Source organism: Amblyraja radiata, chromosome 18 (assembly GCF_010909765.2).
Source record: "Amblyraja radiata isolate CabotCenter1 chromosome 18, sAmbRad1.1.pri, whole genome shotgun sequence".
NCBI lineage: Eukaryota > Metazoa > Chordata > Chondrichthyes > Rajiformes > Rajidae > Amblyraja > Amblyraja radiata.
Window position 1 is genome coordinate 44,076,876 of NC_045973.1, and position 26,467 is coordinate 44,103,342.

A 26,467-nucleotide genomic window follows, 5' to 3' on the forward strand; every position below is an offset into this window, starting at 1 on the left:
TAAAACCGAGATGAGAACTTTATTCACACAGAGAGTGGTGAATCTCTGGAACTCTCTGCCACAGAGGGTAGTCGAGGCCAGTTCATTGGCTATATTTAAGAGGGGGTTAGATGTGGCCCTTGTGGCTAAGGGGATCAGAGGGTATGGAGAGAAGGCAGGTACGGGATACTGAGTTGGATGATCAGCCATGATCATATTGAATGGCGGTGCAGGCTCGAAGGGCCGAATGGCCTACTCCTGCACCTAATTTCTATGTTTCTATGTTAACCCTTCCCAAAGAAAGCAAGCATGCCAAACACTTTCTTCACCAAAGGTAGATACAAAATGCTGGAGTAACTCAGCGGGGCCAGGCAGCATCTCTGGAGAGAAGGAATTTCTTCACCACAATGTCTACATAATTTGTCACTTCTGGTGAATCTCTGTTCCTCAACGCTCTCCAGGGCGCTGCCATTTATTGTGCAAGTTCTACCCTGGTGTGACATATCAAAGTGCGACACTCCACATTTGTCAAAACCCATTTGCCCACTTCCTCAACTGATCTAGATCTTTTTGTAATCTGAGATAACATTCCACACTCCCTTATTTTGGTGTCATCTCTAAATTTACTAATAATGTTAACTGCACTGTCATTCAAATTGTGGAATGTATGAAGCAAACAGCAGTGGTCCCAACACTGACCCCTGTGAAACTCCACTGGCCACATTTCTCCAATAAGAGAAACAACTTTCCACAACTACCCTTTGACTCCATTCCCCATGCTAATTTGCCATACAATTGGTTAGCTCATCTTGGATTCCAGAAGGTCCAATCTTCCAGAAGATCCAACCCTGTCAGACGCCTTGCTAAAGTTCCGTAAAACATAATCCATTGCCCTGCCACGAATGTGTGGGAAGGAACTGCAGATGCTGTTTTAAACGGAAGATAGACACAAAAAGCGGGTCGGACAGCATCTCTGGAGAAAAGGAATAGGCGATGTTTTGAGTTACAACCCTTCCTCAGACTGAGAGTCAGGGGAAAGGAGAGGTATAGATGGTGATATAGAGAGATATAGAACAAATGTATGAAAGATATGCAAAAACGTTACAATGATAAAGGAAACGGGTCATTGTTATCTGTGCGGGGAAAACGAGTTACAGAGAATGAGACTCAACAAGGTGACTTGGGTGGAGGAGGATGGAGAGACCGGGGATGTAAGGGTTACAAAGTTAGAGAAATCATGGATCTATCCCAGGTTTTTGTGAAAGGCAAGACAGGAGATTGCAAGGGCCTTGACACAGATCTCTCTATCCTCACTAACCACAGGTGAGGTTCCGAAGAAGAAAATATAATCCAAGAAGTTATGGGACGGTGATTCTCACATCAGTGGTGGGTGAAGTTCGTGGAGAGGACTCTACAGGATAAGATTTACCTGTATTTGGAAGAGTATAGGGTAATTAAGGACAGTATGAAAGATATGTAGAACGTAACAATGATAAATAAAATGGTCCATTGTTAGCTGTGAAAGTAGGCATGCAGGTGCAGCAGGCAGTGAAGAGTTTCTCAGAAGAGTCAGACCATGGAGGACATCGGCACTCATGGCCCCAGGTTCAAACGCACCAGATGTTTATTCTTAATTCCCGGGGTATATTGGGTCAGAGGTCCTGATGACACATTTCTCACTGCTTCTCCTCCTCGCTCCCTTTGATGGAGATCCACAGACAATCCACAAATTCCTGTGGCCTCTCCCTTGCTTTCTGCCAAGTTCCGTCTAGGTTTGCAATTGTGCTTCCGGCAACTCTTTCTGCTGCTACTAGGGCTTGGCTCTTTAAGCCTTGGAGCTGCGGATCATGTCCTGATACTTTGGTTGCCGAGGTAAAAGAGATCACTTTCTTTCTTCCCCCCCCCACCCCCACCGCACACTCCTTCCCCCAGAAAAATTGCACTACTACGACTGTATGTACGTATATATATTTATTGCTCATTATTCTATGTTCGCTCTTCTGGGGAGATGCTAACTGCATTTCGTTGTCTCTGTACTGTACACTGCACAATGACAATAAAGTTTGAATCTGAATCTGAGGGTTAAGGCAAGAAAGGAGACATTTAAGGGAGACTTGGGGGCAAGATATTCACTCAGAGGGTAGTTCATACCTGGAATGAGCTACCAGAAGAAGCTATACAATTTAAAAGACATATGAATAAATATATGGAGAGGAAGAGTTGAGGGATATGGGCCAAATGCAAGCATAGGACTAGCCCAACAAGCCAATTAGGCCAATGTGGACCACATGGGCCAAACGTGACTCTCAATGAAAATGGTGACGTTCTTCACAGACGTCTGTCTTCACTGAGAAACTACTACAAATCAGTTGAGCAATAGATTTAGCTGTAGAAGAGTCCAGTAATATTAGAATCCTAGTGATGTTTCCATTCTGTTGTAGCTTCTGGTTGCAGTCCAAATCTGCATCATCAAAGCAAGGGTGGACAAAAAAAAATAAGCAAAAAAAGCAAGATATCCAATATCTGATCACAAATCGTGCTTTCCGATAGAAAGGGTAAATGTGACTATCAGGCAAGACCTTCACCTTCTCCTTTAGAAAAGTGGAAGATATGCATTCAATAGCACTACAATTGTGATGCTGTTCCTGTTCATCTTAGCAATAGACATAACATTTGAGCTTCTATCTCATTATGGTCCATAAGCATCAGCTGCTGTTTGTTGCCTCGGCTTATCTGTAAGTTACGCATCTTGAACAGTCATCACCAGTTCAACCACGCAAACACCGTCTGGTCTGAAGAAGGGACTCGACCCAAAACGCCACCCATTTCTTCTATCCAGAGTCCCGCCGCGTTACTCCAGCAAATTGTGACTGTCTGATGTTATGCTGAAACTGATGAGGAAATATTTATTGCCTGAAACCACTGTAGAAATCATTCCAAAAGTTGAGAGGTTCAATGGAAGCCACAACAGAACAAATTGGAGAGATGAGTCTGGATGCATTTTGAGAATGAGGTACTGAGATTCTTGTCATTGCAGGCACACAGAGCACCTTCCAGGTCTATACTGAATGTTCACTAAAACCACAAATCACCTCAATGACTCCCTGTTAGCAAACTTCACATTAACAATTAGATTTTTAAAGTGCTTATTGGTGACCCATTATTTTGGACACTCAATTGCCTGCCTCGATTCATGACACTCAGCAAAGTACTTTTCTCCAATTCCATGACATTTTATCAGTGTCCGGAAACAAATCAAAAGAGACAGAAGTATTGGTATATTTTTTTATTTGGATTTTTCTGTGTACTACAGAAATAGTCTTATTAAATATGGAATTAGTTTCTATAAAACATACTATATTGTTTGTCTTTAAACTCTAATACAAGGATAATCCAGAGAGAGACACATCCAGATATTAGGCATTCACAGATATCAGGTTACTCATTCCATTGAAGTATGACCTTTCCCTCTCACTCATAATCTCAAAATGTAGAGGTCTTCTGCAGAAGTTACATTCAGCCGAGGAATGGGCCTTCAACTCCAATTCAACATTTTTCCATGTAACCAACAGTTTATCTGTTGATAAAAAATTTTAAATGTATTAAATAAACAGAAATTTGCCACAATTATTCCAAATTAAATGCAGCTATTGCAGTTTTATTCCGATTCCAAAGTAACTTTTTCCCCTTGGATTAATATAGCAAAAATAATAAAGAATGCACCTTGAAGCATCCAAAAACAATAGTTTACTGTATAATTGCAAATATCTCATATGGTGAAGAAATGGGCAAGTATAAAGATTATTGCCAAAGCAAGCAAGAAATAACAAAAATTAGCAATGCCAAAAAATCCTACTCCAGGGCCTAAATTATTTAGCTGTATCACCAATACAGGGTAGTTCTTTTGTTCCCACGATTGCTATTCATTTGGACCCTGGATTACATTGCTTCAACCAACCTCACTCCCAGCAGACAAGCAAGTGTGGCACAAATGGCTGGCTAAAGTGACAACAATACTGTCCCCCAAGTATTAAAGCATTAAAGCTGTTTAAGCAGAGCTTTTGTACATTCAAACATTTATGCTCAGGACCTGGCAAACATTTTCCTGTGTATTTAAAACATTCCAAACATGTAATTTTGTTGAAACTCAAATTTTCTCATGTCTAACACATAGTTGAGCCAAAGGTCCAATCACTTTAATTCACCCTAACCCAAGACAGACACAAAATGCTGGAGTAACTCAGCGGGTCAGGCAGCATCTCTGGAGAGAAGGAATAGGTGACGTTTCTGGTCGAGACCCTCCTTCAGACTGAGTCAGGGGAAAGGGAAACTTTCTGTCCTGGACCTAATCCACTGTCAGAATGAGGCCAAACGCAAAATGGAAGAACAGCACCTCATGTTGCAGTTTACAACCCAGCGGTATGAATAGTGATCTGTAGGCCTACCCAATATTTAATGTTCAGTTCATGATTTAATCACTAACTTGTGAAGTTTATTTTAAATGCTACTGAAAGATAGAATCTTAACATATGCATAGAGATAAACCTGGAACTTACTAGTACATTCTCAAGTCTTCTCAATCTTTAACGACACTTTATAATTTAGTTTAGAAGTACAGTATGAAAACAGGCGGCTCAGCCCACCGAGGCTACACTGGCCAGTGATAATTCAGCCACACTATCTCTATATTATACCACTTTCCCCAGCCACACCATACACCCGCAAATGTTCTCCTTTTTCCCCCTAGAGGCCTAATAACCTATGAACCATACAGTTTTTGGGAGGCGGGAGGAAACCGGAGCCCACACGGTCCCAGGGGTAACATGCAAACTCCAGAAACTGCACCCCAGTTCAGGATTGAATCCGGGTCTTTGGTGTTGAGGCAGCAACTCTACCAGCTGTGCCACTTCTCTCTTTTCCTTATGATTGACCCGACTTATGATCACTATCATCGGTTATGAAAAACAATACATTGTATCAAAATGTAATAATTAAGGAGCAGTGATTGATGGCGAGGCCATCACTTATTGGTTACGACTGCTGCTGTAGTGCCCTTGCTGCAATATGGAGTATTTTGCTGGACTACTGCAGCAGGTAGTTAAATGCTAGCTATATTGGCCAGACCAAGCACATAAAGCCAGCCAAGTAAAGTATGAATTTAGTTTTCCAATTTCATTTTGAATTCACAACAGCTAATTGTCACTTTTACCCACCTGTTAAAACATTTTTTTTAAGTGCTCATAAAACCAGGGAATAAATTTGAACTCCAATGCTATTGATATTTTAGGCTTTGGACTTATAACACGAGTAGTGTAGTAGTAATGTAGTGTTGGTTAACAGTGCATTTCTACCATTTTATCAATCATCCTTGGCAGTTAGCTTGTTGACTTTCTTAATTGAACTAGACCTTGCAGTTTAGGACTGTGTGCAAATTTCATCAGCATTGGTGCAAAGTCTACTTACCGACAAAGTAATTCATCATCTCAGGGGTGTGGTGGGGAGTTGGAGCAATACGTAGGAGCTCATCACCACGTGCCACAGTGGGGTAGTTGATAGCTTGGACGTAAATGTTATATTTACTTAACAGCTCATCGCAGATCTGAGTGTTTTTAGCTGCATCTGCAACCTGAAAGTGGCATAGGCATAAACAGAGATCAATGAAAATCTTAAGTTTCAAATCTTAAACCTAGACACTGTCATTTTATTTTTTTTAAATGTTCAATCAATTTACACTGGTTAAGTAATGGCTCTCATCTTTGGAACCTTTAATCTCATACAAACTCCATTAGTATTTTTTCCCCCTCATGCTATAAATAATTTACGTTAATTTGCTAATGCAGATCTAACCTGCCCAAGGCAATTGGGAAAAAATGCTTTCATCCACTACCATAGACTTGGTGTACAAAATAAAATTACAGAATTTCAAAATAAGAAGCAGTCTTGTGAATCTCAGGAATTTTTGCATTAATATGCGTTGAATTAGGGGCGTCTGGTACAAGATGCCTTCTACTCGTCATATGGACGTGGTGGCTAAAAGCCATGTAACTGAATGTGCTGAAGATTGACACAAAATGCTGGAGTAACTCAGTGGGACAGGCAACATCTCTGGAGGAATGCGTGACGTTTCAGGTCGGGACCCTTCTTCAGACTGATGTCAGGGGAGAGGGAGGTACAGCCTCTTGATGTATAATCTTACGGTTTTGTCACTGTGCTCACCCCAAACTTTATGAAACGCAACAAGATGGCTCTTCCTGCATCACCCTTTCGGGGAGCGAGGTCCAGACCACCTCTGAGTGAACAGTTTCTTCCCAACTCAAAACCTTCTAACTGCAACAGGCTTAGATGCATGGTTGAATGCATGGAGGGTTGGTGGTGATGGGGAAAAGGATGGACAAGTTGGAGGAAGCAGTGTTGTGAAACTCCCCAGTAAAAGCAAAAGCATACCAAGCACACTACAGGCATTACAACAATACCTACTCTGACTGGAATGATGTGACTGGGACAGTGCACCACGGGTAAACCAGCATCCATGAGTAACTGACGCATGTGCTTTACATTGCGTTGGTGCTTGCGACGTAGGGCTCTTCCTTCCTCACTTTTCAAGATTTGGACAGACTGCAAAGCACCAGAGAGTAACATTGGAGGAAGCGAGGTAGTAAAGATGAAGCCAGTGGCATATGACCGGACGGTGTCAACGAGGGCTGCAGTACTGGCAATATAGCCTCCAACACAACCAAAGGCCTTTCCTGCAACAACAACAAAGTACACCATTTTAAATTAGCTGTAATGCACTTCAGTGCCCAGCTAACAAATGAATACAAACTCAGATGCAATTGGGTTGGCAAAGTAAACAAGAAAAAAAAAAGCTTACTGTGCAGTTCAATCTGTTTTGAAGTTTAAAGGCACCGATATTTATACTTGCAATAACAGCGAGAAATTAAAAACATTTAATATTCAAACATTACGGGCGTAAGTTGCCAGTTCCCCTCCCCACTAAAACAGATCAGAACTTCAATGGAAAGTTTGAATAAAAATCAATACAAATCTTGAAAAATATAATGTCAAAACCTGAAAGAAAATTTCCCAAAATGCTTCAAAGCACATTTACACTGCCTACTTATACAGCTCACTAATAGCTGAATTGTACATTAATATTTGTTAAACCATTAATTTACACATTCTACATTATTGGCTCCACATCAGTTAAGATATTGATGAATGGCACTGCTGTTTGAAATTGTTACGGGTCAGACAAACTTAGTAAAAAAAGAGCTTTGATTAGATTTCCATTTTGAGGTAAACAGCTATCTAGGTCATTGCCACATTTTCTGCAAGAGCTTTGGAGTAAAAGATAAGGAATACCAATCCATGTGCTGGAACACTACAGATCTCTATTCAGAGCTCCCACTGAAGCCAAAAGCTGACTAATGCTGAAACAAGGGCCACACAACTTGTGCTAGGTGTCACGTTGTTACCTTTATGCAAAAAAAGTATAAATGGTAGAACAAAATAAATAGTGTCAAATTTTACAACTGCAACCAAAGTCATAATTTACAAACGTCTAGCAATAAAATCCTTTAAGGCCAATCTTATTTTCAGTTGCAGAAAAGGGATTTTAACAACAAAACACCGTTTTCTTCATGGTCCACATTTGTATCCATTATCACTAAATGCACATAACTTCACTATTAATTTATTTTCCATCTCCTACATTTCCTTGAAAGTTATAGAAGTGCTTATTTTTTACTGCTTTCTCCTTTTATTGTTGATGTAGTGAAGACAACTCCACACTGGTAACTTATCTGCTGCACTCCGAAGGGTTAAATTATGAGATTGTGCTTTCTCAGCATCAATCATTGAAGGGGGGGTGGACAATTAAAATGATACATCAAAAAACTTGAGAGTTTGATTATAATAGGTATGTACAGATTTAAAGAGCAATGTACGAATTGCAATGTTATCCTATAAATCACTTAATTATAATCCCATGCTTCATATGTACTTTTGCATAACAAAAGAACATACATCAACGCTGTCCTAACATTTCCAAATGTGGCTAACTTACCCAGTGTTCCAGATATTATATCCATTTTATGCATGATTCCATCCCGATCTCCTATCCCTCCACCACAAGAACCATATAGACCAACAGCATGGACTTCATCAACGAAGGTTATTGCACCATATTCATGTGCGACATCACACATCTCCTCCAAAGGACAAACAGCACCTAAGACAATGAATTTGAACAGTTGAGAAATTGCACTTTTAATCCTTTTTTTTTTTTTTTTTTAAATGAATGCTGCAAGCATCCTACAATAAATAAAAAAGCTTTAAAGCTCATAATTTAAGAATTACTTGTAAAACCGGTTTCACAGGTTTGGTCGCTACCATAGCTGGTTACCCAACAATCTTTAAGCAACCTTTACAGTTTACAAGTATCTGAAGGAAAAAATTGCAGCCATGTCATGATTCATCTCTGAGGGTTAGGGTGGTGTCTTCCTGGAACATTTTTGTTAAATCTGCAGCACAGTGATGCAGCTGGTAGAACTGCTGTCACACTGCATCTGAGATCCTGGTTTGACCCCGACCTCAAGTGCCTTGTGTGCAGTTTGCACGTTCTCCCTATGACAGTGTGGGTTTCCTCCGTGTGCTCTGATTTCCTCCCACATCCCAAAGACATGCAGTTATGAAGGTTAATTTGCCTCTGTAAACTGTCCCTATTGTGTATAGAGTGGATGAGAAAGTAGGATATTAGTGTTAACAGGTGACCACTGTGGACGGTGAGCTGAAGAGCTGTAAGTTTCCCCTAGTATAGGTGGAAGATTGGAGAATTTGAGGGGCGTTAATGAGAGGGCGAGAGAGAATAGGTTACAGGAAAAAAAGCAAGTGATCCCGCACAATTAAAGCATAGAATAATCTTCACCCTACCATAGTTACCCAACCAGATGCAACTAAATTTAAGGTAGCTCTTTCTTCCCAAAAACCTTTTCTGGCTTAAGTCCTCCCTCCACCACCTCCAGTTTAAATTCCATTTGGAATATTTTGGAGAACCAAGAACCAACCAAGAATGGGATAATCAAGAGGCATCTTGGACGAGGTCAGAATAGCCTCTTCGGTCAAGAGAAAAACCAGTAGCAATATTCCTAATTCCAAAGATGGACACATAAACCTGGAGAATAGGAATAGGTGACATTTTAGGTCGAGATTCTTCCTCAGACCCGAAACGTCACCGATTCCTTTTCTCCAGAGATGCTGTCTGACCTGCTGAGTTAATCCAGATTTTTGTGTCTACCTTCGGCGTAAAGCACCGGCAGTTCCTTCCTACACGATATTCCTCATTCTATGCCAATAACGTGAATAATTTTACATGCATTACATACCATCCATTGAATGGACCGTTTCAAAAGCTACAATCTTTGGGGTGGCTGGGTTAGACGTCTTCAACAGTTCTCGCAGGTGGTTAACATCATTGTGACGAAATATAAACTTTGGAGCTCTGCTGTTGCGGATCCCTTGAATCATGGAGGCATGGTTTCCAGCATCAGAGTAGATTTCACATCCTAGCCAGGTTAAAGAGCACAACTCAGGATTAGAAATCATTAGGAATTCGACAATTTCAATAAAGTTTATACAGTGTAATCTAGAGTAATTATCCCATTCATTTTGCAAAAGATTATTAATTTTATATGACTAAAAATATGAGAAGCTCTAAAATCCTGAAATGTGGGGTGGGGTAGGTGGGGGAAATCTTTCACTCCCTTCCACCTGCTGCTTAGGTGTCTGCTTTTCTTAATGATGGGGTCAACATCTTTTATTACCTTCCCAAACAGGACAGTTGTACATACAAGTATAGACAGGCAACAGGTATCAGTGCATTAAGAAAAACAAAAATGGACAACTACATATGAACCACCTGTTCTCTCCATAAACACATGGATCCACCATGGATTCTACACTGGACGCAGAAATTCTAGACTATTTTGTTCAACTAAACTGGAGTCTGGCCATTGTTGACAAATAGTGAAATATTTCTACATAGTCGCGGGGATGCAAACTAGTTTGGAGATTCAAACAAACAAATTTGGGAAATGGGAACACATTCAGCGATTTGGGAAGAGCGGATTTAGAGGTTTAGAAGGATTGATGGAATTTTGGCTAAGAATATGCTAGATGTGACATTATCTGCAACAAATGTCATGCGATATAGCCAATTCATACCTGGGAGCATTTTGGCCAATGTAAACAAGGTGGAATCATTTGCTACAAAGCATGATGAAAACAGCAGTGCTGCATCTTTGCCATGGAGATCAGCTAATTCATTCTCCAAATCAACATGATACTTGCTCGTTCCAGAAATGTTTCTGGTTCCACCAGCTCCAGCACCATGGCACCGAAGGGTATCCCTAATAAACACAAATTATATGGGTAAATGAAAAAAAAAGTAGGAAGCAAGATAGATCTTAAATTGTGCAAGTTATTAGCATGCCCAATTATTATTTAGTGCATTTAAACATCCATTTTTTCTCAATTGCTTAAGTATTTGCAAATGACACATGACATGGATCCATGCAAATTTAAGCCATATCATAAGATTACTTTTTCCAATTAGTGATTGGAAAATTATTAATTGCAATTGGAAAATTACTAATGCATAAGACATGAAATATCTCAAAATTGTAAATGAAATCAATCCAAAAGTGATACATAATACTTATAAAGAACGATTACAGCTCAATTTTAATTTCAAGTAAAGTTTAGAAACTCACATTATAGACCCCACAATACGTGGATGGCGGCTCATCCCAAGGTAATCGTTGCTGCACCACACAAAGACCTCTTTCTTGACACTCACAGAATCAGAGTAGTCGTCTGCCATTGGAAAAACATCAGCACGGCGATTCACAGTTTTGAAAACACGGTAGGTGTGATCCATTTTCTTTTCATCAATCTTTTTTTCAAAAAAGCCATCATACTTGAAGGCTGAAACTGCTGCAGAGGACCAGAAGGAAGTTTTTAGAGGTTAGAAATAAAACCAACAAGGAACCGAGTGCAAGCTGAAAAAGGTTTGATGCTACATATTGCCCATTTCCATTCTTTGCACTTACACTTTGGCATATTGTCCTGAATTAAATGGGAAACTGAGGGCTTTTGCTTCAGCACCCCATGCAAATTTTTCAACAGGCCATTTTTAGCACGTCCACCTGTATTTTTGATGTTTTCAGCAGTTGGATTTACAGATGTCACCGATATCTCTGTAGTAGAAAACAAGTAGCCTTGTTAAAAACATTAAGCGAATAATAGTGCAATTCTAATTATGACGCAATTCAATAGCTTCAAGCAAACAGTACAGCAAACTCCCACATTGCAGAGTCATTGCGTTCCAAGAAAACCATCCATATCACAATTTGCAGTAATACTAACCCTATTTTCCCAGTGAATGCCTTGTGCTAAGTGGATATGCATTCACAAAAGAAACAATTTTTTTTTAATCTGCAAGACATTTTCTCTAATGTACAAGGCTCGTGGATTAGGAAATGGTTTGGGAAACAAGACTCTTAGGAAAAGGGATTGGATTTAAGAATCGATGTTAATGGAAGAAAACTGGTGTAGGAATTCAGGGGGCAATGGGTTAAAGGATAGTGACATTATGGGAGTAAAGGCCGAGGGACTATTTTAAGGAGCTGGTCATGGCTAATGCTGCTACTCTCAATGCAACGTGTCACAGAAAATGCTTCGCAAATGAGGAGTGCAGCAACAACGCGTCCAGGCATCTATTTACATGTCCTTGACTAGAGAGTTTTTTAGTTTTGTTTAGAGAGACAGTTTAGGCCCATCGAGTCTGCACCAACCAGCGATCCCAGCACATTAACACTATCCTACACACCTTAGGGACAATATTACAGTTATGCCAAGCCAATTACCCTAAAAACCTGTACGTCTTTGGAGTGTGGGAGGAAACTGAAGATCTCGGAGAAAACTCACATGGTCGTCTACTGTTACATCGATGGCATGACACTGCTGCTTGGAACAAACTCTGATTAATAATTGTTATTAAAAAACAAAAATCGAGATCGTCTTACCCTTCCTCATTGTGTGCATCTGCTGCACATCCTCCGACAGTTCCACACTGGCTTTACGCACGACAGTGCTCTTGCCCTGGCTCATCTCAGCAGCAAGGAATGGACATTTAGAAGCAGCAGCCTGTGCAGCACTCGGGACTGGATGTCCTGGAGGGAGCCGAGGTCCTAGAGCACCTGAAGTCAAAGCAGTGGTTTCTGAAATAAATTAACAAATTTAGCTTCAGAACCAATAATCAAAATGTTGCAAACATTTGCATTTTGCCTGAAGGCCCAAGTACCTCAAATATTATTTCTAATCAAATACTTGCTACTTGAATTTGCAGGCTGTGCCAATTGCGAAAAACAAGATAGCAGCCCAAAACAAAAATATTCATTGATGCAGTGTTTTTCTCTAAAATTAATTTAATGAATGTTTATTGAATTTGAAATCTACATCTCTTACATGATAATTTAAAGCGGAGATGAATGTAACGTAGCTACAACTCACAGGAACCGTGGATTTGTATAAATTTTAATATGGAGAGGTCCAAAGGAAAGGCTTTGTCTATTAGAATTAGAACTGCAATCATAGTTCAATGCAGTCGAATGGACTTCCCCCCCCCACATGGTGAGAAAGGTGCCAAAAAGACTCAGCGCTAAGTTATTGAGTAAAATGTTTCATATCTATAAATTGAAAATATCACCTTCCACAAGACATTTAGAATTTAACCCAGAAATCGACTTTGCCCACATAACTCTCTCAGCAAACATATAATTAGATTTTCTAAACAAGAGGGAGGCATTTTTGCTCTCTTTTGACTAAATTCTGTTGTCTTATTCATTTGTAACTATAGACAATAGGTGGAGGAGTAGGTCATTTGGTCCTTTGAGCCAGCACCGCCATTCAATGTGATCATGGCTGGTCATCCCCAATCAGTACCCCGTTCCTGCCTTCTCCCCTTATCCCCTGACTCCACTATTTTTAAGAGCCCTATCTAGCTCTCTCTTGAAAGCATCCAGAGAACATGCCTCCACCGCCTTCTGAGACAGAGAATTCCACAGACTCACCACTCTCTGTGAGAAAAAGTGTTTCCTCGTCTCCGTTCTAAATGGCTTGCTCCTTATTCTTAAACTGTGGCCCCTGGTTCTGGGGAACCAGTAGAAATAGAAAGTAATAATATTAAATAATGATATTGAAACAAGGGGGGGAAAAACTTACTCTCATTCACTGGTGTGGTTTCTTTGGTCTGTTGACAGTGAGCAGCCGAGGTTGACACTGCACGTACTGCCGGCTTGGCTCCTGCCTTCATCATCATAATAGGGCAATGTTGTGCATAATAGATCAATGACTTGCCAGCCTTTTGAAGAAAAGTTTGAGATACACGTGAAAGGAACGGGCAACGACGAACAATAGCCTCCATTGTAGTCCTTGACCTGCGGAGAGGAAGAAAATTGCTCAGATTGAACTCGAGCGTCCAAATGAAATGACAAGCAACCATTCGTTCCACAATTGCAACATTCTCCTACCTCGCTCACACTTTCAGCAAATTGCATCACAAAATATTTTAAAGTATAAACGTGCAAGGGAAGTTTAATACCATTAGATTTACTCTACTCGCATGTTACAATTCAATGCCACCCTGGATTTACTCACTTCAATCCACTACCGTACACAAAGCACAAACACTCTTATACACAAGCAAACAAGAACATTTAGACAGAAATTAAGCTGCAAGTATGGCAACCATGATATAAACATACCCTGTGCATCGAGTAAGACGCATGAAAAGCCAGCATGAACACAGCCAGTATAAATTACAAACTTCAATCTTCATTAAAAGGTTACCAAACTCAAGATAATTGATAATAATAGGCAACATCGCAAGCATCATTTCAACAGCAGGGAAGGTGCAAAGCTGGGATCAGAAACATGGTACGAAACTGGGCCTGCCCAAAGATCCTCGTGCCCTCTCCATGCACCAGGCTCCACAAGCTCTGTTGCTCAAACCAACTGTTGACTCAACAAGTTACAGCACAGAACATTATGCCAAAGCTGACAAAGTCTAAGACTCCCTGCTCCATCCTATTTAATTACATATTTTGTATCCATTAACATACATCTATTAATATTCACTAATTAAAGCATATTCTGCAACATATTACATTTGACATATTACTTTTTACTAAAACACTAGTTTCAAATTAATAGACTATTTCCTGAAACAAAACAGAAACCCAACTTCTACATTAAGTGACAATTCATGCACATCTACTAATGTGTTTTTGTTTAATGCAGGAGTGGAGAGCAGGAGGAATGACCGACCGGGGTGGGAAAGGTTTTCGATTATGTTGGCTGCATGTTAAACATGTAGAGTGAAACCAAGTGGAATTATAAGAATCTTTTTAAAAAATCACTTAATTATATCGACAAAAGATGAACTAATTCCAACAGAGATCACGGCTTCTAATTATGCACACACCTTCCTCTATTTAAACTGATACTTAGATCCATTAACAAAAGATAGACACAAAAAGCTGGAGTAACTCCGCGGGACAGGGAGCACCTCTGGAGAAGGAATGGGTGAAGTTTCAGGTCGGGACCCTTCTTCATACTGCCAAACTTCTGTACACATCCCAAAATTCATTTAATACACAAATTCAAGTTACAAGCAATTTAAGGGAACTCACTTCAGCATACAACTGTCTATCTTTCTGTTTACATCAAGCAGGGAAAAAAACATTCATGTGAATGTGTTCATAAGAACAAAAATGCCAGAAAGTTGGATCATAATGACCCAAACTCAACAAAACGCAAGAAAATTAGGTTGTTATATTACCTAGGCACTTTACAATACTCAAGATGAATCGTACGTACAGAGCAATTGAATAACACTGACAGTTTTAAACTCACTTGAATAGAATATTCCACTGGTATTTCAGATTCAGAACAGCAAACCCACATTTGAAAAGGCTCATGTTTATTGTACTCTGGATAGCCTTCTCACAAAATCCAAAGATAACACGAAAGCTTTAAGCTCACATTAACTAGTTTGCATTTGAAATGGCTACAGTCAAGGGTTTCCAAACAAGGGTCCAGAATTAGACACCTTCCATTGTACCTTCCAGAATTAGACAGCTGGCTCTGACATCTTTGTCATCTCATGGAATAAAACAATGGCGCGCAGAGGGTTTTGCCAAGGCTTCGGCTACATAAGAAAAACGACACTGTCTAAAAACAAAATGCTTCCTCCATGAATTGTTGGGAAAATATTGACTAATTTTACAACTAAACTTTGAGTTTTGCCCAGGGTATTACATTTAATTTATATCAGGTTTTCCTAAGTTCTACGACAAAAGGAATACACAAATCGAGAAGGGAAGGTAGACAAAAGTGCTGGAGAAACTCAGCGGGTGCAGCAGCATCTATGGAGCGAAGGAAATAGGCAACGTTTCGGGCCAAAACCCTTCTTCAGACTGAGAAGGGAAAATCGAGAAGGGAATTAGTCTCAAGTTCGCTTTGTACGTTCTTGGCATGGATTCTGCTTTGAACTAGTTGGTATGTGAATCTGAGTAATTTCATTCGACACAGCAAAGGAAAATACACTATTGTTATAAATGGGACATTTGATCTAACAGGAGTTACACAACAAGAAATGATATAACAATTTTTTTAAATAAAATACACTTCAGTATAACCTCACCACATCCAGCTTCAATAATAGCAGTTTGATTAGTGGTAAGGCTGCAGTAATAATAATAATAATGGATGGGATTTATATAGCGCCTTTCTAATACTCAAGGCGCTTTACATCGCATTATTCATTCACTCCTCAGTCACACTCGGTGGTGGTAAGCTACTTCTGTAGCCACAGCTGCCCTGGGGCAGACTGACGGAAGCGTGGCTGCCAATCTGCGCCTACGGCCCCTCCGACCACCACCAATCACTCACACACATTCACACACAGGCAAAGGTGGGTGAAGTGTCTTGCCCAAGGACACAACGACAGTATGCACTCCAAGCGGGATTCGAACCGGCTACCTTCCGGTTGCCAGCCGAACACTTAGCCCATTGTGCCATCTGTAGTCCCAGTACTATTGCAGAAACAGGTGCTGGTCAGCTTCTTTATCAACTGAACCAATAACTATGGCAAAAAGTTTAACAATAAATGTATATCAATATAGGTACAATTAAATGCATCATATTGTGTACAAAGAGGGCAATCATTTTTGATAAACAAGGCTGCATGAAGACTGCTAAACTAGGTAAAAGCCATTTAGAAAATCAAACTAATCAGAACAGCATTGGGGTCTTGTAGGGTTAAAATAATAGTGCAGATGACTTTAACTTGAGTTTGCTTTCCAATTATAGAAGTTGGAGGAATGATCAAATAAAGAAAGAAGACTTATTAAAGCACATACAATTGTCCCATTTATAACAATAGTGTATATTGTGTGGGGAAAATCAAAAATAAGGAGCAGAATCTTATAATGGAGCTCGGCCACTAAAGATTAAAATCAGGTAGTGCTCTCACTCCTCCTCCCATTCCCTATAGAAAATGGAACCCAAACTTCTGACCAACTACTGGACTTTGTTTTCCCCAACTTAAAATACTCTGCACACCAAATTTCTGGGAAGAGGGTCTTCCTGACAGAAAAGTGAAGCCAACAGGAAATCTTAGTAAGTGACGGCACTTCCTTATCCCAATAAAGTAATGAATGGAAAAAAAGGCATGTATAGTTAGCAAGTAGCATGACAGCATGGAGCTTATTTGGAAGTACGGTGGTGATCCTTGCCTAGAGATGTGTGCAATTTAGGAATACAGTACTAGTACTCTGCAGCCAAGTATGTATACATACAAGGAATTTGCCTTGGTGTTTTTACTCGCAAGCAGCAACACGATATACAGTAGACAATTAAAAATAAAACATTATAATTTAAACATTTGAAGAATGAAATAAAATACCAGAGCACAAGGAGGCTACAGATTTTTGGTTGTTGTGTAGAGCTACTGCTCATGGAAAAAAGCTGTTTTTATGTCTGGCTGTGGCGGCTTTGACAGTCCGGAGTCGCCTTCCAGAGGGAAGCGATTCAAAGAGTTTGTGGCCAGGGTGAGAGGGGTCAGAGACGATCTTACCCGCTCTCTTCCTGGCCTTTGCAGTGTACAGTTTGTCGATGGGGGGAAGGTTGCAGCCACCAACCTTCTCGGCTGATCGAATGATGCGCTGCAGCCTCTGGATGCGTGCTTGGTGGCTGAGCCAAACCAGACCATGATGGAGAAGGTGAGGACAGACTCTGATGGCAGTATAAAACTGGACCATCATTGCTTGTGGTAGATTGTGTTTTCTCAGCTGCTGCAGGAAGTACATCTTCTGTTGGGCCTTTTTGACTATGGAGTCGACGGAGGCCTCCCATTTAGGGTCCCTGGAGATGATGGTTCCAAGGAATTCCACAGATGTGACTGTGGTATTGTTGATGGTGAGTGGGGAGAGGGGAACTCTCCTAAAGTCGACAATCAATTCTACTGTCTTAAGAGCATTGAGCTCCAGGTTGTTGTTCTAAGGATATTATCTACAGGATATGCCTAGCAATTCAGGACTGGCAGTATTAACTTTTGTGGTGTGGAATCTGTTTCATCATGAAAACTAGGTTTTTGGACAAAGTAGAGAGCTACAGGCTGGTCTATTCTAACCCCAGTAGTGGTTATATTTTTAGAAGTTTGAGCAAAGTGTATTGGTCGATTTCAGAAGGGGCTGACTAAAGAAATGGAGTGGATGACATTCATATATATTCGAAGATTTTTGTCAAAATCGCATTAAAAATTTGTTAAGAAACTGACGACTATGGCATGAAAGGACAAGAGGCAGCATAGACAATAAATAAAATCAGAACTTATTTTATTTATTTCACCACAATTACATTCCACTGAAAATGATATGTTTGATCTAATTCATCTCCAAACTCCTGGACCTAGGACTCAACACACCATCTGCACTTGGATCCATAAAGTACGGTGACAAACACAAACCCTCCCAAAATGTCAGCAAAACAAAGGAGTTGGTCATTGACTTCAGGAAACAGGATAGAGTACACAATCCAGTCTGCCTTCATTTTGCTGAAGTGGAGATGGTCAGTTTCTTGGCATAAATACCACCAACAATTTGACCTGTCCAGCACATTGACCATCTCGAATGGCTCTTGCCGATTGCAACAGTTTTCCCACAGAAGGCATGGCATCCTGTCTGGAGTTCACAGCTTAGTACAGTAACTGCTCTGCCTAACACCGCAAGAAATTGTAGAGTTGTGGAGACAGCCCAATCCATCAAGCAATCAAGCACTCCAACCCCCCAATTCAACTCCAACTACATCTCTGGCTGTCCTGGAAAGCAGATAATACTGTTCAAAAATACAATCATGCTAAACTCAAGCACAATAAGTAGAGCAAAGAGAAAGATGCAAAGTGCAGGATATAATTCTCAGCATTGCAGCACAACAGTTCTGGGGTCAATGGCCACAAGGAGGTAGAGAGTAGTATCGGACTCTACCCAAGCTTTTTACGTGGCAGGACTGTTCAGAAGCCTGATAACAGAAGGAAAGAAGGCGGTTCCTGAAGCTGGTGGTGCACGCTTTCAAGCTCCTGTCTGGCAGGAGCAGAGAGCAAGAAGAATGACAGGGGTGAGACGTTGGCTGCATGTAAAACATGTAGAGCGAAACCAAGTGGAATTATAAGAACCTTTTTTTTTTTTAAATCTCACCTAATTATATCAACAAAAGATCAACCAATTCCGGCAGCGTTCTTGTCTTCTAATTATGCACATTCCTTCCTCTGCTTAAACTGAAACTTAGATCAATTATACGAGTCCCTCTGACAGAACCAGACCATTTCAGTACCCTTCAGCTGTACTGCTATATACAATTTCCAGAGCGTTGTGCACATAAATGTGATGTTTAATTGCCATTTACCAGATATAGTTCCAGAACTTTTACTGGAAGTTCCAAAATCTATTTTTAAAAATCTAAATTTGGTTATTTATTGAAAAGTAAATCAAAGGAATGTCTCCCAAAGTTAAACAAATTAAAGTAACAATTGCCAAATTTAGAATCGCCTTTATTGATTTTACAACCACATAAAGCTTTTAAATCTATAAAAGTTTGCTGAATCTGTGTTAGACAAGTGCATTGTTATGGTTAGTTAGAACAGGTTGAGTTTAGGAGCAAGGAGGTCCTACTGCAGTTGTACAGAGCCCTGGTGAGACCGCACCTGGAGTGGAGGCGCCATAGAGTGCAGCGTAGGTTCACCAGGTAAATTCCCGGGATGGCGGGACTGACATATGATGAAAGAATGGGTCGACTAAGCTTGTACTCACTGGAATTTAGGATGAGAGGGAATCCTATAGAAACATATAAAATTCTTAAAGGATTGGACAGGCTAGATGCAGGAAAAATGTTCTCGATGTTGGGTGAGTCCAGAACCAGGGGGTCACAGTTTAAGAATAAGGGGTAGGCCATTTAGGACTGAGATGAGGAAAAGCTCTTTCACCCAGAGTTGTGAATCTGTGGGATTCTCTGCCACGGAAGGTAGTGGAGGCCAATTCTCTGGATGTTTTCAAGAAAGTTAGATTAAGCTCTGAGGGCTAAAAGAATTAAGGGATATGGGGGAAAAAGCAGTAACGGGGTACTGATTTTAGATGATCAGCCATGATCATATTGAATGTTAGTGCTGGCTCAAAGGCCGAATGGCCTACTCCTGCACCTATTTTTTTAAGTTCCTCTGTTGTTCAGAGAGAAATTCATATAAACACAACTGATTAGTCAAACAATTTTCCATTCGCAAAAGTCAATAATGAAAATTAAACTAAACTAAAAATGAATCAAAATGTGAAGAAATCACAGAAATCTGAACAAGGCAACAACAGCAACATTTACCAAAGGCTCCATTAGAACAGCTCTACCCAAAATACCTACATAAAAATGAATTTCCATTCTTATATACATAAATACAGGTCAACAGAAAAGTCAAAAAGAAAATGCACTCAAACTAGGAATTTGAAATGTTAAAGATAGACAATAGACATATGGTGTTTGATAATTGGAGATCATTCTAATTTGCCATTAACTACCTTACCCCAAAATCGTATAAATGTATACTATTGTTAGAATTGTAAATAAAGATAAACTATTTAGAATACTTACAAAATACAAGGCCCTAACATAATATTAAGTAGAGCATGCCAGAAGAATGAAAGACATTCTTACAAAACTGTTTTAACTTTATACTCCCACAGGATTTGTCATACAGTTGCCACACTTCTGGAAAATTTGTGTTGTGTAGCTAGAGGAAATAATTAAAATGCTCTGAAGAGATAAATAATGGGAATTTGGAATATGAACAATTTTGGATTGTCCAACCGAAAGAGTTATCAGGACTGTTTAAACGCAACTTTCTATAAATGTTAAAAAATAAAATGAAAATAAAAGTATACAAATGGCTCGAAAAACAGAATATCCATGGTATCTCATCTCCTAGATGCAAACATGATTGTCCCACGAGCACCAATGTACCTTTAACTCAGCAATTAACAAGAACCATGCACTTTGGCGACTGATATTTTCTGATAGCCAAATACTAGAGGGAAAAACAGTAAACACTGTGTTACAACTTTTTCTGCTGAATGGTACCAGGCTGAAATCTTTTTCTCCAGATGTTGCCGAATCTGGTTGAGGATTTCCAACATTGCTAAATCACAAACTTTGATCATGTGAAAGCACTTCCTGAACGTGGAATTGCTATTGCAAAGTGCCAAGTATTCAGCCATGACGATCATATTGATTACTGGCAGGAAGTTACTAATTATTAACTGAAACAGATTGTGGATATAGATATATCTATTTACCAAATTAAACGCTTTTCTTCACGAAACTGTCATTGGTTTATGATAGCCAAGAGGGGCATACATTTTTGTTTGAAGAGTGAGAAACGGTGTCCCGGGGTATGTGGACTGTCCAATTCAGGAATGTTTCTCTGAACTTTGAAGGGCGGAACATACACAGCCCTCAAGGTGCTAGAGTGAAGACCTTTCCCTCGGTCAGGTAATCGAGCCTGAGCGAGGGCTCAAGGAAGCGAGAGAAAAGGCGGTTAGGAGAGTTGCCGGGGCCCGCGGCTGGGGTGAAGATAGACACAAAATGCTGGAGTAACTCAGCGGGACAGGCAGCATCCCTGGAGAGAAGGGATGGGGGTCGTTTATTCGTCAGACGGTGGCTGTGGTAGCTGTGTACCCACTGTGAGGGGAGAGTGAGTGGAGATGGCGGACTCTGACACCACCTCCTCCCCGCACCGAGCAACCGGCTGGAGGAAGCGGCGACACCGCCTCCTGCACAGCGAGGCCCAACACAAATCGGAGAGACACCACCTTGTATATCTCTAGACTTGTCTAACTTCAAGTAACCCTTGCTCTCTCCCCGTCCTTCCCCACCCTAGTTTCACTGATTACATTCGCTGTTTGTGTCTCCTGGTTAGCTTAGTTTAACAACCAACACTTTCCTTGATCCGCTTCCCTCCCCTTTGATGTGTCGGGTTTCACCCCTCGCCCTCGCATATCTCTACTCGCCCTGACTCCCAGTCTGAGGAAGGGTCCCCCCCCCCCCCCCATTCCTTCTCTCCACAGATGCTGCTGCTGCTGCCTGTCCCGCTGAGTTACTCCGGCATTTTGTCTCTTGTCTTCGGGAGCGATACAAGAGTCGGTTAGGACAGCTGCGGACGGGCGGACGGACGGCCGGCCGCGGTGACTTACTCGATGTTGATGCTGGCTGGTGGCGGTTTCCTGGCGGTGGAGGGGCAGGACGTATGTGGTGTGTGGAGACAGACGGCGCAGACACCACCTCCTCGTTGCCCTGCACTGAGAGCGAACTAGTGCGGACGCGGCCCGTCGCCGCCGCTTATCAGCGCCAGATCCCCTCCCACCCACCCACTGACGTCACACGCCCCGCCCCCGCCGCCAGACTCCCCCACTGACGTAACACGCTTCGGCCCGCCCCTCACTGACGTCACACGCTCCGCCCTCCCCGCCGCCAGATGCCCCCACCCACTGACGTCACACGCCCCGCCCCCGCCGCCAGATTCCCCCACTGACGTAACACGCTGCGGCCCGCCCCTCACTGACGTCACACGCTCCGCCCTCCCGCCGCCAGATCCCCCCCTCCCCCCACGACGTCACACGCGCCGCTCCGCCCTCCCGCCGCCAGATCCCCCTCCCCTACTGACGTCACACGCGCCGCTAATCGAGGCCTTCGCCCCTCCCCCCCCACTGACGTCACGCGTACCGCCCGGCCCGCCCAGAGATCACCCCTCCCCCCCACTGACGTCACGGACCTCTGGCATTACCTTTCACGCACCCCTCATCACACCACTCGCACCCTTCCCCTACAGCTCCCGCTCAGCAGCGCTCCACCCTGGGCACTGCTGGAACTGCAGCGACCAGTGAAGCACAACTCCAAAGTGTTGTTGTCATGTGAACAGAGGTACAGTGAACACGTTTTGTTTTTGAGATGCTATCCAATTCATCAGCTTGTACGTGTAGGAAGGAATTGTAGATAGACACAAAATGCTGGAGTAACTCAGCGGGACAGGCAACATCTGCGGAGAGAAGGAATGGGTGACGTTTCAGGTCCAGACCCTTCTTCAGCCTGAGAGTCAGGGGAGAGAGAGTCTGGACATATGGTAATGTGTGAAAACAACAGATCAAATAAATGGAAAATAAATGTAGAATGGTTCATTGTTGGCTGACGGAGTGACATTAAGGCATACAATCAGTAAAATTAATCAGGACAGGGAAACGAGTCAGAGAACTAGGGTGGGGAAGGGCAGAGAGTGAGGAAAAGCAAGGGTTACTTGAAGTTAGAGAAATCAATATTCATACTGCTGGATTGTAGGCTGCCCCTTCCTCAGGCTGAAGCTTCTCAACCCAAATGTCACCTATTCCTTTTCTGCAGAGATGCTGTGTGACGCAATGAGTTATTCAAGCATTTTGTGTCTATCGTCAGATTATACTATACATAATACAATACACAAAGGGTGGTGTGTGCATGGGACATATTACTGTAGGAAGCAATGTTTAAGAAACATTTGGACAGGTACATGGATGGGGTAGATTTAGAGGGACATGGGCCAAACGCAGGCAGGCGGAACTAGTATAGATGGGACATGTTGGTCAGCATGGGCAAGTTGAGCTGAAGGCCCTGTATCCACATTGTACAATTCTGTGACTCTAATCAAGTCAAACTGAAGTACAAAAAAATACTAAGTGCTAGAATAACAGCAGGTCAGACAGCATTTTTGGAGGATCTGAATAGGAGATGCTTCAGGCCTAAAGAAGGATTCTGACACGAAATGCCCCCAATTCATGTCCTCCAGAGATGCTACCTGCCTCCAAGTTACTCCAGCACTTTGTGCCCTCCCAAGTACAAGAAGAGGTTCCTTCCGGCATGGATTTTAAAATACAAAAATAAAATCACGAAACATCAATGATAATTTTATTGATATTATTCAAGTTCAAGTTCAAGTGAGTTTATTGTCATGTGTCCCTGATAGGACAATGAAATTCTTGCTTTGCTTCAGCACACAGAACATAGTAGGCATTTACTAAAAAACAGATCAGTGTGTCCATATACCAGTGTATAAATATATACACACATGAATCAACACTGATAAAGTGCAAATAACAGATAATGGGTTATTAATGATCAGAGTTTTGGCCGAGCCAGGTTTAATAGCCTGATGGCTGTGGGGAAGTAGCTATTCCTGAACCTGGTTGTTGCCGTCTTCAGGCTCCTGTACCTTCTACATGAACCTTCACTAACCAAAATGGTGGCCAAAGGCCTCCTGTGGGGTATAATTCTTCCAGGGCAAGAACACAGAAGAGCTACATGGACACTGTCCCCAGTAGCCCCTCTAAACACACAAGGAGGACATTCTGAGTATTTTTGTGAATAGGTTTCCAAGTCTGGCTAGTGTAAGACTTGGTGGGAAACCTATAGTTGGTGCTTGGTCTTAATACTAATAGAGATTGTAGGTTTGGGAGTAACACCAGAGGCAAGTATATGCTGGGCATTTAGAAGACGGCACACACAGAGCAGCCACCGTGCGAATGATAGAAACATAGAAAAATAGGTGCAGGAATAGGCCATTTGGCCCTTCGAGCCAGCACCGACGCAATATGATCATGGCTGATCATCTAAAATCAGTACCCCGTTCCTGCTTTTTCCCCATATCCTGATTCCTTTAGCACCAAGAGCTAAATCTAACTCTCTCTTGATAGATAGAACAAACATTGCTTGATAGCCAACATAACAATTTAAGGTACACAAAAATGCTGGAGAAACTCAGCGGGTGCAGCAGCATCTATGGAGCGAAGGAAATAGGTAACGTTTCGGCCCGAAACCCTTGTTCAGACTGAAGAAGGGTTTCGGCCCGAAACGTTGCCTATTTCCTTCGCTCCATAGATGCTGCTGCACCCGCTGAGTTTCTCCAGCATTTTTGTGTACCTTCGATTTTCCAGCATCTGCAGCTCCTTCTTGATAACAATTTAAGTGGCTGCTTTGACATTGATGGGATCTGCATGCAGTATGAGCTTCGACAGAATTCTGCTATGGCATAATTAGGTAATATTTGTGCCATGGATGTTCTAAGCAATAACATCTCCAAAAAGAAAGTCTACCAGCTTATTCTTGATGTTAACTGGCATTGCCATTACTCCATCCTCACTGTCAACATCCCAGGTGGTCACTGCCAATACGGATGGGATCAAACATCTTTCCTTCATTCCTATTGACATCCCTGGGGCATCATAAGGAGAGTTGCTCACAGCAGAAGAGACCAACATAGTTCCTATATCAATAGTATTAAATGGGCTATAGACACAAAATGCTGGAGTATCTCAGTGGGACAGACAGCATCTCTGGAAAGAAGGAATGGGTGACGTTTCGGGTCGAGACCCTTCTTCAGACCAGTATGAAATGGGCTGGTCTAGTTCAGTTTCTGGTCAATATTGACCACCTCGAATGTTGGCAGTGGGGATGGAACAATGGCAATGCCCTTTAACATCAAGGATAAGCAGTTAAAATCTCTCCTTTTTGGAGGTTATTGCTCAGAACATCCATGGCATAAATATTACCCAATTATGCCATACCAGATGTGTAGGAAGGAATGCAGATCCTAGTTTACACAGTTGACACAAAATACTGGAGTAACTCAGCGGGACAGGCAGCATCTCTGGATAGAAGGAATGGGTGACGTTTCGCATCGAGACTACATCTACAGTCAGAAAAGAAGGATCTTGACCCAAAACGTCACCCATTGCTTCTCTCCAGAGAAGCTGCCGGTCCCGCTGAGTTACTCCTGCATTTTGTGTCTATCTACAATTTTCTTGGCCCCGCTCTGGGAGTAGAAGTGGGGTCGGATCCGGACCGCAACGGCCGTGAGCCCCAGGCCGAGTTTGCCTGCTTCTGCTGCTGTTGAAGGTGAGACGTTGCGTCGTGCCAGGATCTTGGGCCTGTCCCACTTTGGCCGTCAGTTCCACGACAGGCCGGTGGCGCGCGAAGATTTTGTTCACTACAAAAATTTCGGAGACCCGCGCGATGTCTCGCACAACTCCATAAACTCCACGCTTTTCAGTGGGACCGGCCCCGCGCGGCCATACGATGCCGTACACCTCAACGCGACCACGAGGTCGCGTAATTTGCGTGCCAAGGACAAGCAAGTGGGACAGGCCCTTAAGTGACACTTGATTACATAGTCAATGACAGTTTCTATCGCATTCCTAATTAGATTTATTGGGCAATAAGTGGCTGGATTTCAATTAAGATTAATAATAGCTGGAGTCAGCCTGTTGGTCCACTTGCTTGATCAATCATTCAGAAAGGTCATGGCTAATATTTTAACCTTACCACCACTCTCCAGCACTAACCCCATAATCCTCAATTGCCTTCATATCCAAGAATCTACAAAAGGAAGGATGGAGGTTTCAGAGAGGTCATGGAGGACGTTTACTGAGATAGACACAAAATGCTAGAGTAACTCAGCGGGACAGGCAGCATCTCTGGAGAGAAGGAATGGGTGACATTTCAGGTCGAGACCCTTCCTCGGAGTGGTGGCAGTCTACTGGGATGCTGCCTGGATTAGAGGACATTAGCTGCAAGGAGGGGTTAGACAAACTTTTCTCCGGGGCATTGGAGGCTGAGGGGAAACTGGATAGACATTTTTTTAAATGATGAGTGGCCTAGATAGGGTAGACAGTCAGGCCCTCCAGCCAGGGTGTAAGTGTCAATTATTAGAGGCCATCTTTAAGATCAGATGGGGCAAATTTAAAGGATTTATGTGGGGCGATTTTTTCCCCCCCCCTAAAAACAGTGGCAAGATCCTGGAATATGCTGC

The 26,467-nt window shown here is 42.0% G+C and overlaps 1 protein-coding gene across 1 annotated transcript; it reads right to left on the reverse strand.

Moving 5' to 3' along the window:
- Window positions 1-3,250: 3,250 nt before the first annotated feature.
- On the reverse strand, window positions 3,251-21,997 carry alas1 (5'-aminolevulinate synthase 1). Its single transcript, XM_033037254.1, has 11 exons — window positions 21,831-21,997; window positions 13,261-13,475; window positions 12,063-12,257; window positions 11,088-11,234; window positions 10,749-10,971; window positions 10,201-10,385; window positions 9,363-9,542; window positions 8,045-8,209; window positions 6,457-6,725; window positions 5,443-5,605; window positions 3,251-3,556 (listed from the first exon to the last, which is right to left on the reverse strand). Exons 2-11 carry the CDS (start codon window positions 13,460-13,462, stop codon window positions 3,396-3,398), a joined length of 1,890 nt encoding a protein of 629 aa, XP_032893145.1. The 5' UTR covers window positions 13,463-13,475; window positions 21,831-21,997; the 3' UTR covers window positions 3,251-3,395.
- Window positions 21,998-26,467: the final 4,470 nt, after the last annotated feature.